General features: G+C 43.1%; 1 protein-coding gene across 2 annotated transcripts in view; it reads left to right on the forward strand.

The window, feature by feature from the left end:
• SQOR (sulfide quinone oxidoreductase) overlaps positions 1-13,182 on the forward strand; it is a 47,055-nt gene extending 33,873 nt beyond the window's left edge. For both annotated transcript variants that reach the window (XM_043920284.1, XM_043920285.1), the window contains exons 5-10: positions 544-738; positions 2,798-3,007; positions 8,995-9,178; positions 10,866-10,933; positions 11,443-11,621; positions 12,858-13,182. In XM_043920284.1, the coding sequence (XP_043776219.1) occupies positions 544-738; positions 2,798-3,007; positions 8,995-9,178; positions 10,866-10,933; positions 11,443-11,621; positions 12,858-12,915 (894 nt within the window). In that variant the 3' untranslated portion in view covers positions 12,916-13,182. The remainder of the gene's footprint in view (positions 1-543; positions 739-2,797; positions 3,008-8,994; positions 9,179-10,865; positions 10,934-11,442; positions 11,622-12,857) is intronic.
• Positions 13,183-15,869: the final 2,687 nt, after the last annotated feature.

Genomic DNA, 15,869 nt, shown 5'->3' on the forward strand with positions numbered 1-15,869 from the left:
TTACTGGGGATCACAATGCTTGTAAGTGGAAGAGCTAGGACTCAAACTGGAGTCTGTAGGTTCTCAAGTCCATGCTTTTCATTTCCTGCCTTTGCTGCTTTTATCAAGTGCTTGGCCTGGTCCAACCTGTTACAGGGTAATTTAATTTTGCTATTACTGATAGTGTGGCTCTTGGTTCTGCCTGTTGTTCTTCTCCTTCCCAATAAGAAAACTTGTTCTCCAAAAAGGAAGTAAGGCTGGCTTCTTGTCCTCACTCTGATGGTGGGAAGAGAGGTCCAAATTCTGGTCTCCCGGCCACAGAGACCCAGGGTCTCCCCTCGGCCTCATCTGTCCTCCACTTTGGCAGATGACTGCAAGCCCCACAGCTCTGGGCTTAGCAGAGCCCTCACTCACCTGCTAGCTCCACTGTGTGTGAGTCCAGGGGGCTCCAAATTGTGCTGAAATACATGAGAGGCGGTAGAAATGATGGAGAAGAAGGATCCTAAACACAGATTCCATTTTCATTTTTGTTAAATGATAATTTTTTTGTGTGCTTTGTTGCAGATCAAAGGCCTCCCTGAAGGTTTTGCCCATCCCAAAATAGGGTCCAATTACTCAGTGAGGACGGTGGAGAAGACATGGAAAGCTCTGCAGGACTTCAAGGAAGGCAACGCCATCTTTACCTTCCCTAACACTCCGGTGAAGTGCGCTGGGGCCCCGCAGAAGATCATGTACTTATCAGAAGCCTATTTCAGGAAGGTATGCTTCCTTTCCAGGGATGGGCAAGGAGGGCAGAAGGGATATCATTTTTATCCATGTCAAAATATTGTTTCTGTTTCTAAATTTAGTAGTTCAGTCCCTAAGTTGTGTCCGACTCTGCAACCCCATGAACTGCAGCACACCAGGCTTCCCTGTCCTCCACTGTCTCCTGATGTTTGCTCAGATTCATGTCCATTGAGTAGATGATGCTGTCTGACCATCTATCCCTCTGCTGCCCACTTTTCCAAAGTATTGGAGCTTCAGCGTCAGCCTCGGTCCTCCCAATGAATTTTCAGAGTTGATTTCCTTTAAGATTTACTGGTTTGATCTCCCTGCTGTCCAAGAGACTCTCAAGAGGTCTTCTCCAACACCACAGTTCAAAAGCATCAATTTTTACTTTTTATTTCACATGTACAAAATTATGTAACTGAAAGTTTGCAAAATAGAAAAAAGATGTCATTCATAATCCAATTGCTTTGGTATAGCTACTGTTAATCAATTTGATATGTACTTCCATTGTTTTCCCTATTTTTTTAACATGGTATAGTCATACTATCAGTTCAGTCGCTAAGTCATGTTCAACTCTTTGCTTCCCCGTGGCCTGCAGCATGCCAGTCCTCCCTATCCATCACCAACTCCCGGAGCTTGCTCAAACTCATATCCATTGAGCCGGTGATGCCATCCAACCAACTCACCCTCTGTCATCCCCTTCTCCTCCTGCCTTGAATTTTTCCCAGCATCAGGGTCTTTTCCAATGAGTCAAGTTTTTCACATCAGGTGGCCAAAGTATTGGAGCTTCAGCTTTAGCATCAGTCCTACCAATGAATATTCAGGACTAATTTCCTTTAGGATTGACTGGTTAGATCTCCTTGCAGTCCAAGGGACTCTCAAGAGTCTTCTCCAACACCACAGTTCAAAAGCATCAATTCTTCAACACTCAGCCTTCTTTATGGTCCACCTCTCATATCCATACATGACCACTAGAAAACCATAGCTTTGACTAGATGGACCTTTGTTGGCAAAGTAATGTCTCTGCTTTTTAATATGCTGTCTAGGTTGGTCATAGTTTTTCTTCCAAGGAGCAAGCATCCTTTAATTTCATGACTGCAGTCACCATCTGCAGTGATTGGAGCCCAAGAAAATAAAGTCTATCACTGTTTCCTCTGTTTCCCCATCTATTTGCCATGAAGTGATGGGATTGGGTGCCATGATCTTAGTTTTTTGAATGTTGAGTTTTAAGCCAGCTTTTTCACTCTCCTCTTTCACTTTCATCAAGAGGCTCTTCTGTTCCTCTTTGCTTTCTTCTATAAGGGTGGTGTCATCTGCATATCTGAGGTTATTGATATTTCTCCCGGCAATCTTGATTCCAGCTTGTGCTTCATCCAGGCCGTCATTTCTCTTGATGTACTCTGCATATAAGTTAAATAAGCAGGGTGACAATATACAGCCTTGATGTATTCCTTTCCCAATTTGGAACCAGTCCGTTGTTTCATGTCTGGTTCTAACTGTTGCTTTTTGACCTGCATACAGATTTCTCAGGAGGCAGGTAAGGTGGTCCGGTATTCCCATCTCTTGAAGAATTTTCCACAGTCTGTTGTGATCCACACAGTCAAAGGCTTTGGCATAGTCAGTAAAGCAGAAGTCGATGTTTTTCTGGAACTCTCTTGTTTTTTCTATGATCCAGTGAATGTGGAGCACTTAGAACAGTACCTGGCCAACTCTAGGACCTCATTAAATGTTTACTGAGTGAATCAACAAATGAATACATGAATAAACAATTCAGGTCTATCTTCCCTTGGACCTGACTTTCATCTCTGGATCTCACTGAACAGAGTCTACCTCAACCCCTGAATCAAGTTGGACTGAGGTGTTGTGTTACTGACGGAAGATAAAAGAAGGAGGAGGCTGTGATCCACACCTCACCCCACCAGTGCACAGTGATGGAGAAAGCTGATGAGGTCTCTTTGGAGGGTTTTAAGTCTTGTCTAGGTTAAAAAAAAAAAGGGTGGCTGGAGTAATGCTTTTATGTTGATTGTTTCTATTTTTTTCTTTTTTTCAGACTGGAAAGCGACCCAAGGCCAATATCATTTTCAACACTTCTCTTGGAGCCATTTTTGGGGTCAAGAAGTATGCAGATGCCCTACAGAAGATTATCCAGGAGAGGACCATTACAGTTAACTACAAGCAAAATCTCATTGAAGTCCGAGCTGATAAGCAAGAGGCTGTTTTTGAGAATCTGGACAAACCTGGAGAGACCCAAGTGATTTCAGTGAGTGTGGAGGCGAAACTGTCAGCTGAGCAGTGCCATGGATGCAGGCAACACTGAGGGACCCACTTTTTTGTCCATCGTTGTCGTGTGCTTGGGAGGCTAGTTACAATGAGCATCTTAGGGTTGTGATGGGGAGAATGTGGACCAAAATGGGGAAGGGAAGAGATAAGAGGTTGTGTCCATGGGAGATGAGAAGGGTTCATATACTGTTGTTGCTCTTTAGTCTCTTAGTCATGTCTGACTGTTTGTGACACCATGTACTGTAGTTCACCAGGCTCCTCAGTCCATGGGATTTTCTGGGCAAGAATACTGGAGTGGGTTGTCATTTCCTTCTGCAGTGGATCTTCCTGACCCAGGGATTGAACCCGCATCTCCTACTTGGCAGGCAGATTCTTTACCACTGGATCACCAGAGAAGCCCTCATCTACTGGTACCGAGTGAATTTTTATCCTGTTTCGTGTCTGTATTTTTGGTACTGAGTCATTTGAGGCAGCCAGAAACATTTCACAACTTTAGTTGCCTAGAGTTCAGGAAGGGCTTCTTAAATGCAGGATATAGTGATTGTCTCCATTTATGGTTTGTGACAGCCAGGCCTGCTTGTGGGTAGTTCAGGAATGATGGATATCTTTTACCTGGGAAAGAGGGTGTCTTTAAACATCTCATACCTGTGCATCAAAGGAAATGCTTACAAATCCTTGAAAGATCTGGCAGAGCCACATCCTGCTTGGAGAGATCTAGTCTTTGTATGTGGGCTTGGCTTCTGTGCATCTGTTTCTTCTGTGAAGTGGGAATAGTACATTAAGAACAAGATGTAAAGGCATCCAGAGAAGATGCAGAGAAGCATCATTTGTTTATATCATTTTGGCAAGAGCTGTTAGCAATGAGGAAACAGTACACAGTCACATTTTATTCATTCAGCCTTTTTAGAGGAATGAAGGATTCCATAAATGGAAATTTTGAAGTGAGCCAAAGATTAATTTTCTAAACATCAGAACTTCACAGTTTAAGCTTTTTAGTGGGAGCTTTTTCTAAAATATATTGCATACATCTTTCCATTCTTAAATGGTATGTAGTGACTATCATTTAAAATGCTGTTAATGACTCAAGGTCATAATTTTAAAAAACTTTCATTTGGAAATAAACTTAGAGAAGTTGCAAAAATAAAAATAGTACAAAGAAAGCTGTATATAGCCTTTACCTAGATTCATTTATTGCAGAGTTTTACCCCATTTGCTTTATCATTGGCTTCACTGTTTCTCTCTCCGTATATAAATAGTATGTAATGTAATATATTTTCCCTAAAGCATTTAAAGGTGAGTTATGTACATCACAGGCTTCCCAGGTGGTGCTAGTGGTAAAGAAGTGAAGTTGCTTAGTGGTGTCCGACTCCCTGCAACCCCATAGACTGTACTCTGACAGGCTCCTCCATCCATGGGATTCTCCAGGCGAGAATAGTGGAGTGGGTTGCCATTTGCTTCTCCAGGGGATCTTCCCGACCCAGGGATTGAACCCGGGTCTCCCACACTGCAGGCCGACTCTTTACCATCTGAGCCACCAGGCTGGTAAAGTGGTAAAGAACCTGCCTGCTAATGCAGGAGACACTAGAGATGAGTGTTTGATTCCTGGGTTGGGAAGATCCCCTGGAGGAGGGCATAGGAACCCTCTTCAGTTTTCTTGCCTGGAAAATACAATGGACAGAGAAGGCTGGTGGGCTACAGTTCATAGGGTCGCAAAGAGTTTGACACAACTGAAGCAACTTAGCACACGCTCATGTACGTCATGGGTCATGGCCCTTTACCCCTAAATATTTCACCATAATTTTCCTAAGAGTTAGGAGTATTCTCTTATATAACCACAGTATAGTTATCAATTCAGTAAATTTAGCAAGGATACAATATTTTAATCTATGATTTGTATTCAAGTTTTGTTGATTGGTGAATAGTATTATAGTACTCCCTGTCCTCCAGAAGTTGGTCTACAGGCAGGTATTGCATTTAATTGTCATGTATTTTTAGCCTCCTTTAATCTGGAACATTTCTACAGCCTTTCTTTGTCTTCTGTGACTCTGCATTTTGAAATAATACAGTTCCCTCCCCCACTTGTATTTTTTAATAGGGTGTTCCTCGTTTTGAGTTTGTGTTTCCTGGTGATGAGTTTCAGGCTCTGCATTTTGTGTGATATACGGCATAAGTGATGAGTCTTTCTAGGATAACACATTGGAAAGCACAGTGCTCATCTGCCCCTTGATGATGTTCATTTTGATCACAAGTCCAGATATGGTCCAATTTCTTCACTGTAGAGAATTATTATTCTTTTTCTTTTTTGCTACTAGTAAGGAGGGGGGCACTTTAAAACCATGCAAACACCCTACTCACTATTCATTAAAATTTCCCTATAGATTTAGCATCCATTGATGATTTTTGCCTAATCCAGTCTTTACTATGGTGGTTGCAAAATGGTCCAGTCCAGCATTCCCTCTACCTGTACTGGTAGATTCTTGGCATCCTGTCAGCAAAAGCTCTCCCTTCCCAATTAATTATTGGTATGAACTTACGAATGCCTGTATTTCCCCCCACTGGTTTTGTCAACTGAAAAATATAGTCACAGCCTGAAAGTAGAGTGTTATTTTATTTGGTGGGAATATTTAGGACTCTGAGTCAGGCAGACAGCATCTCAGTAGCTCTGAGAAAACTGCTCCAAGGATGCAGGAGGGGAAGTCAGGCTGTATACAAGTTTGCAACAAAGGAAACAGGCAGCCTGAACATCAAAGAGCAGGTAGCAAGTTAAGGAATTCAGCATTCTATGTATGGGAAGATGCAAGCCTCTGGGCTCACTGAATTCATTCCTTTCATAAGCACCTCAGCTATCTGGGGCCAATCCTGTTTCCTTGTTCACCTTGCTGCTTCATTTCCCGAGCTCCTCGGCAATCACCGTGGCGGGTGGCAGCATCCGCTGGATTGCAGTTTTGGGAGCCCTCATTCATATTTCGAGGCCAGAAATTGCTGATGGCTGTGACATTTCTTGTTTATTGATATGTCGGGAGATCTTTCATTTCACAGTTTATAATTCATTCTGTCCTTAAGTACTTTGGTGCTCAAGTTGTCCCAGACTGGGTCAGCAGGAACCCTTTCAGAATGGCTCTTAATGTCCTTGTGACATGTCCCCATTACATTTTTCAGCACTTCCTTGCTTTCTGGTATCCCAGGATGTCCCAGGCTTGTCTCCTTGCCCCAGTTCAGGGTCATAATTTTGAGTAACTCTTATATAGTTATGCATCTAGGGCCTACTGGGTTGTTTAGGGCTAATTTTCCTCTTATGAAAGGACCTCAGTCTACTCTGTTATTTGGTTTTGTGTGCATCCTCTTTGTAGTTTTCTAGTTTTCTTCCTTCCTGGCTGTCAGGCAGTTGTGACTGGGAGATCTTTCTAGATCCAGCATTTTAAAACTGCTACTTCTAATCTTTTTATTGGCTGGAAAATGAGATAGCCAAACTCATTAAATTCTATGTAAAGTAAAAGCAAATGGGTGGTGTGTGAGGGTCCACAGCATATTTTTATGAGCAAAGTGTATGAGCTTGAGTGCACGAACTTAATTTTGTTATTAGGTCCTTTTAACTCTGGTTCTCTGCTGTGCCATGGCTAGTTGAGGCTTGCAGATAGGGACTTGGGGTTATTGTTCTTCTGAAGGGTTTATAAAGAAAGAAGATTATTTGTGTCCCTTTTGAAGTATAGGCTTTTAGATTAGATTTTCTCTTCAGACCTAATTCTACTCTTTAAAATATGAATTTCAAAAAATCTACCAAAAGGCTTTAGAGCAGTGACTCTCAGCTCTGGCTGCACATTTCAATCACCCAGAGGACTTTCAAAACATGCTGATGCCTGAGTCTAACTCCCAGAGATTTTGATTAATTGGTCTGGGGTCTGGATTGAGGATTGGGAGTTTCCAAAGTTCCCCTAATGATTCTCATGTGTAACCAGGACTGAGCACCACTACCGTAAAGAATTAAATGTACCCAAAGCCTCTAGTCTCTGATCCTTCATAGAGAGCTTGTGAACTGGCCCAAGTCTCCAGTTTTTGGAGATCTGAACTTGTTTTACATCATGGCGTCCTAGAACTAGAAGAAATTTTGGAGATTATCTAGTACAGTGCATTTCCTTATAGAAAAGGAAAGGAAAGGTGAAGTGACTAAGTAATAGCATTTCATTTTTCATTATAAATGAACCTATTCCTTCAAGCCAGAGTTTCTAATACTGCCATCTACAGGTTTCATGTTTCAGAATCATTGGGGTGGAGGTTGTTAAAGTACACATTCCTGTTCTTCTCCCAGACCTAATGGATCGGGATCTTGGGGTGGTAGGGCCCAGGAACCTGAATTTTCTACAGATCTTCTTTATAAATATAAAAGTTTGAACACCACTACTCTGAATAGGTTATTTATGTTAATAAAGGGGAACCATGTTATTTACTAGATTCAATTTATGGAAATAATGGATAAAAAACAATCTATAACCTAATGCCAATATTAATTTCCAGCAAATCTATAAAATGACCCTAGTAGTTCTTTTGCTCAAGTAATATTTAACTTCCCTTCTAGAAAAGATGTATGAAATTCATGTGTATTTGTGAAATTCAAGCACATATTAGCTCTAATAGATAGAGATGATGCTAGTAAGATTTGGCCCTCGGTTCTGGTTACCTTTAGAAATACAGACATGGCCTTCATAATTTGGTGGATGGTGGTTGTTGATTATTCCATCTGCTGTCCTGCAGACATGTGCTCAGTTTGCATGTAAATTAACAGACACAGCCTCAGGGACCCAGGCCACTAAAGAGCCAACTAGAGTACTTTGCAAAGCACTGCACATTCACTCCACTTCCTCCACCTTAAGGTTGACTAAGGTCATAACCGAGAGTGGGAATAAATACAAGTCACATCCCTAACTCCCTCGCCATCATGACTGCCAGGCCCTGGTGATGATACGGAACTTGTTATGAAAATCAGGGGCTGTTGACTATCACAAGGTTAGGATTGTCCTAAGATGCTAAAGTTTTCACTGTAATGAATTGTTTTGTGAACACTTAATTAATTTGAAATTGCTAGATGGAGTTGGTTAAAAGTAAATAGAATAAACTACAAAATATTATGTAAACAAACAAAAAAGCATATCACATAAGCAAAAGAATTACATGAGCCATCAAAACTGATTAGGTTGGGTCAGTGCCTAATTGCCAAGGGTAGCCTTGATAAAGGTTTATGGGGAAAACAAATCCATCCTGCTTTCTACACAGTTCAGTAAACCCAAGACTGAATTAGACCCCTCCTTCTTCAAAGTGCTAGTCAATATTCTTGCCGCCTTTCAGTTCAGTTCAGTTCAGTCCCTCAGTTGTGTCCGACTCTTTGCGACCCCATGAATCGCAGCACGCCCCGTCTCCCTGTCCATCACCAACTCCCATTATTTCACCTTAAATTGGTGTTTTGATGGTTGCCTTTTTGTGTTTTGAGAGTTGACTCATATTTGAGAATGGTGCTCACTTATAGCTCCTAACATGGGTTTTTACAAGTTTTAGGCACTATGAGAACCTCTTTGCAGAGTAAACCTGATGTAACCAGACTTTACAAGTCATCAGATGAGGGTCAGGAAGATAGCAACTGAGATACATCACCCACTTCGTTTCAATAATAAGTAGAAGCATCAATGAGTTCTTTCAAAATGTTAGTGAAGTTCACTCCAGTTTTTCAGATTCCCCCATGCCAGCTGCCAGAGGGATCCCGTGAACTCTGTACGGGGAGACCACGTCAGTTATTTTATCACTGCCTTGCATGGGAGCATGGATGATCTTGGCAAGCGTGTGGATCAGTACGAGCACTAACTGTACAGTGCTCCGTACAGCCACAGTCCATGTGTGTGTCAGGGAGTTGGGGCCAGAGCCTGTGGGGCTATGGAAATAATGGAACAAACACACATTTGGATGCTCTCCTTTTTTCAGTATGAAATGCTTCACGTTACACCACCCATGAGCCCACCAGATGTTCTCAAGACGAGTCCTGTGGCTGATGCTGCCGGCTGGGTGGACGTGGACAGAGACACTCTGCAGCACAAGCGGTACCCAAATGTGTTTGGGATCGGGGACTGTACCAACCTGCCGACATCAAAGACTGCTGCTGCCGTAGGTAAGGCCTTGAGCTGTGTTCCCTCCTCACTCAAAGCAGGGGTGCCTTCTGCTAAGGCATCATCATAATAAAAACAAAAGTTGGACACCAGCGGCATTTCATTATATACTAATTATATTAATGAAGAAACGTTTGTGCCTAAAAATGCCTTTGGCCTCCCAAAACGGAAGTGTTGTCAATGAACCTAGTGTTGTGTAATGAACCTAGTTGTCAATGAATCTAGTGTTGTGTAAAGAAGAAAGTATCTGTTGAATGCTTTGTACCAGAGTAGCATGACCTCATCTGCCTTTTCTGGGTCAGAAAGGTGGTTTTCAGGGGAGGGGGACATTGGAGAGAGAGGTACCACTTTTCCAGCTCTCTAGAATTCTGTTAACTTCTCATACTATCATGCTCACATCCCTGGTCTTCTTTGGAACATCCCTGATGCTAGGCAGGTTGGCTGTTTTTCTTCTGCCTGAAACACTGTAAAACTAGGGAAGCATTTGTTTCCCCAGAAAACACATGCAAGTCAATGAAAGCTTGCAGAGCAGAAAATTGCTGTGTTAAGACAGATACAGTGGAGAGTGCCCTGATTGGTACACGATTAAGGCCTCAGCCTGGGCAACTAAATTCTTCATGTCGATGTTCTGCTCTAGCAGTGATGGAGAGAATTGCCTTTTAGATTCTGTTTTCTGTAGACAGGAACTGTCTTTTTTAGATGCTATAAAACACGAACCTCCCTGCCGGTGGGTATGGGAGTGTTTCATGTGAATTGCATACCCGCAGAACATGTGTTACTTTTGTTGACTATGTCAACCTAAGAAAGGCTTTCTAGGAAATCCACTGAATGTCCTTCTTATTATTTATAGTCATTTTCCCCAAACTTTTCATTTCAAAAATCTCAAACCTATGAAAACTTTGAAAGTACAATGAATACCAATATACCCTTCAGGTATTAACCAATTATTCATATTTGTGACCAATATAATAATTAACCAATAAATGAATGCTTTGTCTGATCACACTATGTACCTTTTTTAAAGTCATCTGAAAGTAAATTTTGACATCATGATACTTCACGCTCAAATACTTCAACTTCTGTCTCCTAAGAAAAAGGACTTTCTCCCCTATACCCACAAGATCATTTTCATGTCTAAGAAATTGAACATTACATTATGAAATCATTAATACCACCCATTGTGAATTTCTTCAGTTTTTCTAAAAATGTCCTTTTCAGCTTTCTCTATCCACTCTTTCCCCCACCATCTGCAATTCCCCGTAAATCTGTGAGCCAGTCAAGGGCCACACTGCACACTGATTGTCATGTCTCTTTGGTTTTCTTTAATCTAGAACAAGCCTCTGACATTTTTTTTTTTTTACTTTCATGACATTGACATTTTTGAAGAGTGCTGGTTGGTTAGTACATAGAAAATACTGTAATTTAGAATTGTCTGGTAGTTTCCTATGATCAGAGTCGGGTTGTACATTTGTGCCTCCCACTGTGTCACTTCAGGAGCCCGTCCTGTTAGTTTGTCTGGTCCTTGGTAAAGCTAGAGTCCATCAGTGGGTTGAGTTGTGTTCTAGTTACAATCTAGAGGGATGGGATACGGAGCCTTCTTAACTTCTTCACATTAAAATTATTTGCAAATTAGTTTTCATGGAAAATCTAGACACTTCTGTTTCCCTGACTTTTCCATTTCTTATATAGCTGCCCAGTCAGGAGTACTTGACAGAACAATTTCCCTGATTATGAAGAATCAAACACCAGTGAAGAAGGTTTGTATGCCTTGTAAGAGTCACTGTCTCAACTTACCATCTTCCATTCTGCATGAAAACTGTTTTCCCACCATTTTGCTGCTTTCTTAATTAGTTTCTCTATTATGCAACTTCAATCTTTGCCTTTAGTATATCCTTGTTATATAATTTCTATATTTTCATTGTAAAAAGAGTGGAATATACAAAAAGGGAAAACATTGCCACTGCTCAGACTAAATAATAAGTTCTAAGATGTCTAGGCGGTGGTTGTTTGGTCACTAAGTTGTGTCTGACTCTTTGCAACCCCATGGACTGTAGCCAGTCAGGCTCCTCTGTCCATGGGATTTCCCAGGCAAGAGTACTGGAGTGGGTTGCCATTTCTATCTCCAGGGGATCTTCCCCACCCAGGGACTGAACCTGCATCTCCTGCATTGGCAGGCAGATTCTTTACCATCTGAGCCACCTGGGAAGCCAAGGTGTCTAGATAGCACGTGAAAAAAAGCCACTTTCCAACTCTGTCTCCATCACAGTATGATGGCTACACATCGTGTCCGCTGGTCACTGGCTACAACCGTGTGATTCTCGCAGAATTTAACTACAACTCTGAGCCCCTGGAGACCTTCCCTTTTGACCAGAGCAAAGAGAGACTTTCCATGTACCTCATGAAGGCTGACATGATGCCGTTCCTGTATTGGAATTTGATGCTGAGGTAAGTATATCACCTGGGGGAGAGGCATACCTGTTAGCAGATTGCGACAACCGGTACAGGGGAGTTGTTTAAAGGAGGCCTTCCAGCTTCAGGAGATATGACCCCGAGCAGGACTGGTGAAGGGGGTCCACCTTGCTAAGTCATGTCTCACAGATTGGTAATGGCAGTCTGAGAAGGGTTCTGAAGTCTCAGCCAGACATGATGGGCAAGAGGCTGCCCTGGGTGAGAGAAGGAGCCCTAGCAGAGCTACCACTCACCCACAGGGACACAGCCTCTTCTCTTTATAATCGGCAGTGACCAGTTCTCCTGTCTTTCATGTTCTGGTACTCTCTTGATGCTGGATAAATAATCATCATCATCATAGTCATAGTGAATCACTTTGACCTGTTAAGTACTTTATCATCTGCCACCTTAATTTTGTTTTTGTTATAAGAAAAAGAAAGCATACTAATTAAGAGCTAAGCTTTGGAGACCTGTGTCTGAGTCATGTCTGCCACCTACCAGCTATGCATCCTAGGGCAAGTTGCTTAAACTCTCTGTGTTTAAGTGTCTTATTTGCAAAATGAAAGGAACATTGTCTTCCTCACAGGATGGGATGAATGAGACAATACATAAAGAGACAGATCCATTGTAGGCATTTAATAAGTAAACAGTGACAAACTTAATAATTCCTCTTCCTTGTTGCAAAAAAAAAAAAAAAAATCTCATTTGACTCTCCCAAACCCTTTGAGAAAAGTAAGTCAAAATGTAGACACCAGTGTTTTTCAGCTAGGGATGATTCTGCTCCCCAGGGGACATGTGGCAATATCTGGAGATATTTTGTTGTCATAGCTGGAGGGGATGCTATGGGCATCTAGTGAGCAGAGGCCAAGGATGCTGCTGAATAGGACTGCCCCCTGAGAAGTATATGGTCCAAAATGCCAATAGGTTTGGAAACCCGGACCTGTACTTAATTTATGAGCTGGTCAAGGTAGAGAGGACTGCAGTTTGCACATAGTAGAGGCTTCGTACAGCTTTGCTGAATTGAGTCAGTATGTTCAGGCTCACAGAGCAAGTCAGTGTTAAAGTCAGTTGTGCCCTCCTAGACCTGGGTTTTTTCTACCTCGCTGTCAAGCTTGCTTTATACCCTGAGAAACATTGTCTGTGAGCAGCCTGGCTTCCCTTTTAACATCCTGCTGCCTGAAGTCACCCCCTTTTTTTCTGATGCAAAGAACTATTCGGTGTCATTTCTTACAGGGGCTACTGGGGAGGACCAGCCTTTCTGCGGAAGTTGTTCCATCTGGGTAAGAGCTAAGGATGGCCCAGCCCTTGCTCTCCCTGGACGGCTTCTGGACCAGAATCACAGCCATGGATTGACCAAAAGCAGAATGAAGAACTCAGAACCCAACCCCATAAAGAATTTACTGCTGGATGACAGTGACCAAATGCCTCCCTTCTCAGTCCCTCCGGCCAGCTCCCATGCAGGCTGCTCAGGGCAAGATTATTTGGAAACATTCAAATGAAAAAATAGACTTCTATTTTTTAAATAAAAGCTCCCACTGATTGAGATTCTATGAGAAAATTGGATCTTGACTAGTGGTATGAAAAGTTATAGCTATAGGGAGGAAAAGATGGTGGTGGTGGGATAGTTCACTTGTTACCTACTTTGACTTTTTGACTGAAAGCTGGCATAATTTCACCAGAGCCTGTCTGGATTTATAGAAACAAGAGTTATTTCCAGGGAGAGTGTTATTTGAAACAGTGCCTGTGAAGGCTGTGGCTAGAGCTGGTGCTGTGGGGGCTCAGGGGACTGGCCGCTGCCCCTCTGCTCCTCCGCTCTGTTCATGCTGAGGCCACGTTCTCCCAGCCTGTGACTGACGCAGGGAGCACGCACGTTGGCCTGTTCCTACAGGACGCATAAGTCCTCTACCGGCAACTTGGGCTCCAGAATTTCCCATCAGTCTGGCCAGAGCATCAGGCCAGACTTAGAAGTGCATCAGGCCTGCGGTGGCTCTTTCCCGTCCCTCCTTCCTTCCTCCCCCTCTTCCTCTCCCTTCCTCTCACAGGTGTCCCTCTCACATCATGGTCTGAAAGCCCTCCCTTTTCTTCTCCTGTTCCTTCTCCTTTAGCCTTGACAGACATTTCCTCCACTAAATCTCTTGGGAATCCAATTCTCTCATGGCCCCTGCTTTGCAGAGAATGTACACTTAGTGAGGGTGGGGTTGATTCAGTACCAGTTTTGGCCAAGAAAATTTTGAATGAGATCATGTTGGAAACACTGCAGGAAGTAGTTTCAGTGGACTTGAAGTTCAGCAGCAGCTTCAAAATCATTTTTTCTCCATTTAGTTTATTTGGAAGCTTACAGTTTCAGGTTTCAGTTCAACCTGGTATTTGAAAGCTTTGCATGTTTCATATTTATTTATAAATTCCACAAAAGGGCAGTGCATAACTGTTTATGCAATAGAGTTCAAACCTAAACTGTTACCCAGTTTGAGGAACAGTGTTTCTTAGGGTTGCTAAGTCTCTCTCGTTTCCTGAAGTTCCTGGATGGCTTTAGAAGTTCTGCTCAGGCATTTTTTCATTAATTTAGCAAAGATTTACTGAGCTCCTATGAGCTGCCAAACACTGCCTTGGCCCTGGAGATGCAGTCGTGATCCAGACAGATAAGGGCCCTGCCACAGCCTCGTGGTTCCTGTGACAGTCGCCTCTCCTTTCCCTGGGATGCTGGGAAGCTTGCTCAAAAAGGCCTTGGTTTGATTTGGAAAGTAGATTTTCTTCAGTAGCACATGTTTCTGAGGAGGAAAGGGAGTACTATCCTTGCAACAGACTTCTCATTTGGCAATAGAAGTGGGAGATGTTTTCTGGATGACCACACTCTGGTTTGTCTGGGGTTTTCTTTCTGGCATAGCTTTACCAGCACCGCTCCTCCCACCCCTGCCCCAGTATTCACTTTCCAAATGTCCCGTTTGGACAATAGATTTTATTGACCACTGTAGTGATCACTCAACCCTCCCACCCTCACCCGGGGTCTAGAGTAAGAGAGCAGTGCTACAGTAGGAGGCGCTGTTTCTCATCTGTGCTGCTGGAGGACGGCAGAGGTGGGGGTTTCCTGTCCTGCTCTGAGTCCCCGGGCCTTTACAGAGCTCCTGCCTGAGCCGGCTGCAGCCTGGCTCCTGGTGGGCAGCTGAGTCAGGGAGAGCTGGGGGCTGTTCACCCAAAATGATCTTTCTCTGAAAGGTCCACACAGTCCTGGGAGTAACGTCCCTAAATGTGGACACAAATGCATTTTCAAAGAGTGAAACTGTGTTTCTGGGAATGGCTGAGGCTTCAGGGTGAGTCACTTTGAAATCCCTCACAGGGTGAGCTGGAGTCTCCTGTGTCTGTTTATGATTGTGTATTCTGAATAAACCTCCAAACATCAGGAAGTTGCTTCAGTTCACATTATGCTAGGCAGAATTGACTGCCAAGGCCGGGGGAGTGCAGTAACCACTACTGACCAGTACATTGGTCTCTAGCTTTCATTCCTCTGATTTGGGAAAGATCAGAAATGTGGTGAATTCCAGAAAAGTTTGACTTCTGAAACCATATCTTCTTAACCACAAATGTGTGCTTGCTCAAGGGAGAGGCCCTGCTCTGGGACTGCCTTCAGTTTTCCTAGTCAGCAGCAGTAAATGGGGAGGGGTAAGACCAGGGTAGCTGGCGGTTTCTCCAAAGGTGGTGCTTGGGGTGGGTGAGGTTGCAGGTCCCATCCTGCTGATGCCTCCAGAGTCCAGAAGTGACACAGGGCTGGGAAATCCCTTCTTGGGTTGCCCCTCACCCTTGCCGCCACCCTTTGCCCCAGATCTTCTTCCCTTTCGATTTTTGCCCTGGTGTCAGCCCCTGGGTGAGCTGAGGGTACAGTGAAGACAGAGCTGGATGGCAGCTTAGGGACTTCTGAGCTCCAGGGAGGGAAGTGAGACTGAAGTCAGCAGGGGGAACACAGGGTTTCAGATTTGGTAGATTCTTTTTTTTGGTTTGAAAGACACTTTTAGTGTTTTTTCCTCTTATTTCTAAATTTTGTAGACGAATTCAGAGAATGGAGATCAATAAAAGGAATAGAAATCACTTCAAATCCATGACCCAGTTGTAACAACTAATAGCATCTTGGTGTCTTTTTCTCTAGTGTCCTAATAATTGCTGTTACTTATAAAGTTCCTGAAAACAAGTAGGATCATACTGTAAGTACTGTTTTGTGACCTGTGTTTTACACTTAATATGTGTTAAAGACCC

Source organism: Cervus elaphus, chromosome 12 (genome assembly GCF_910594005.1).
Source record: "Cervus elaphus chromosome 12, mCerEla1.1, whole genome shotgun sequence".
NCBI lineage: Eukaryota > Metazoa > Chordata > Mammalia > Artiodactyla > Cervidae > Cervus > Cervus elaphus.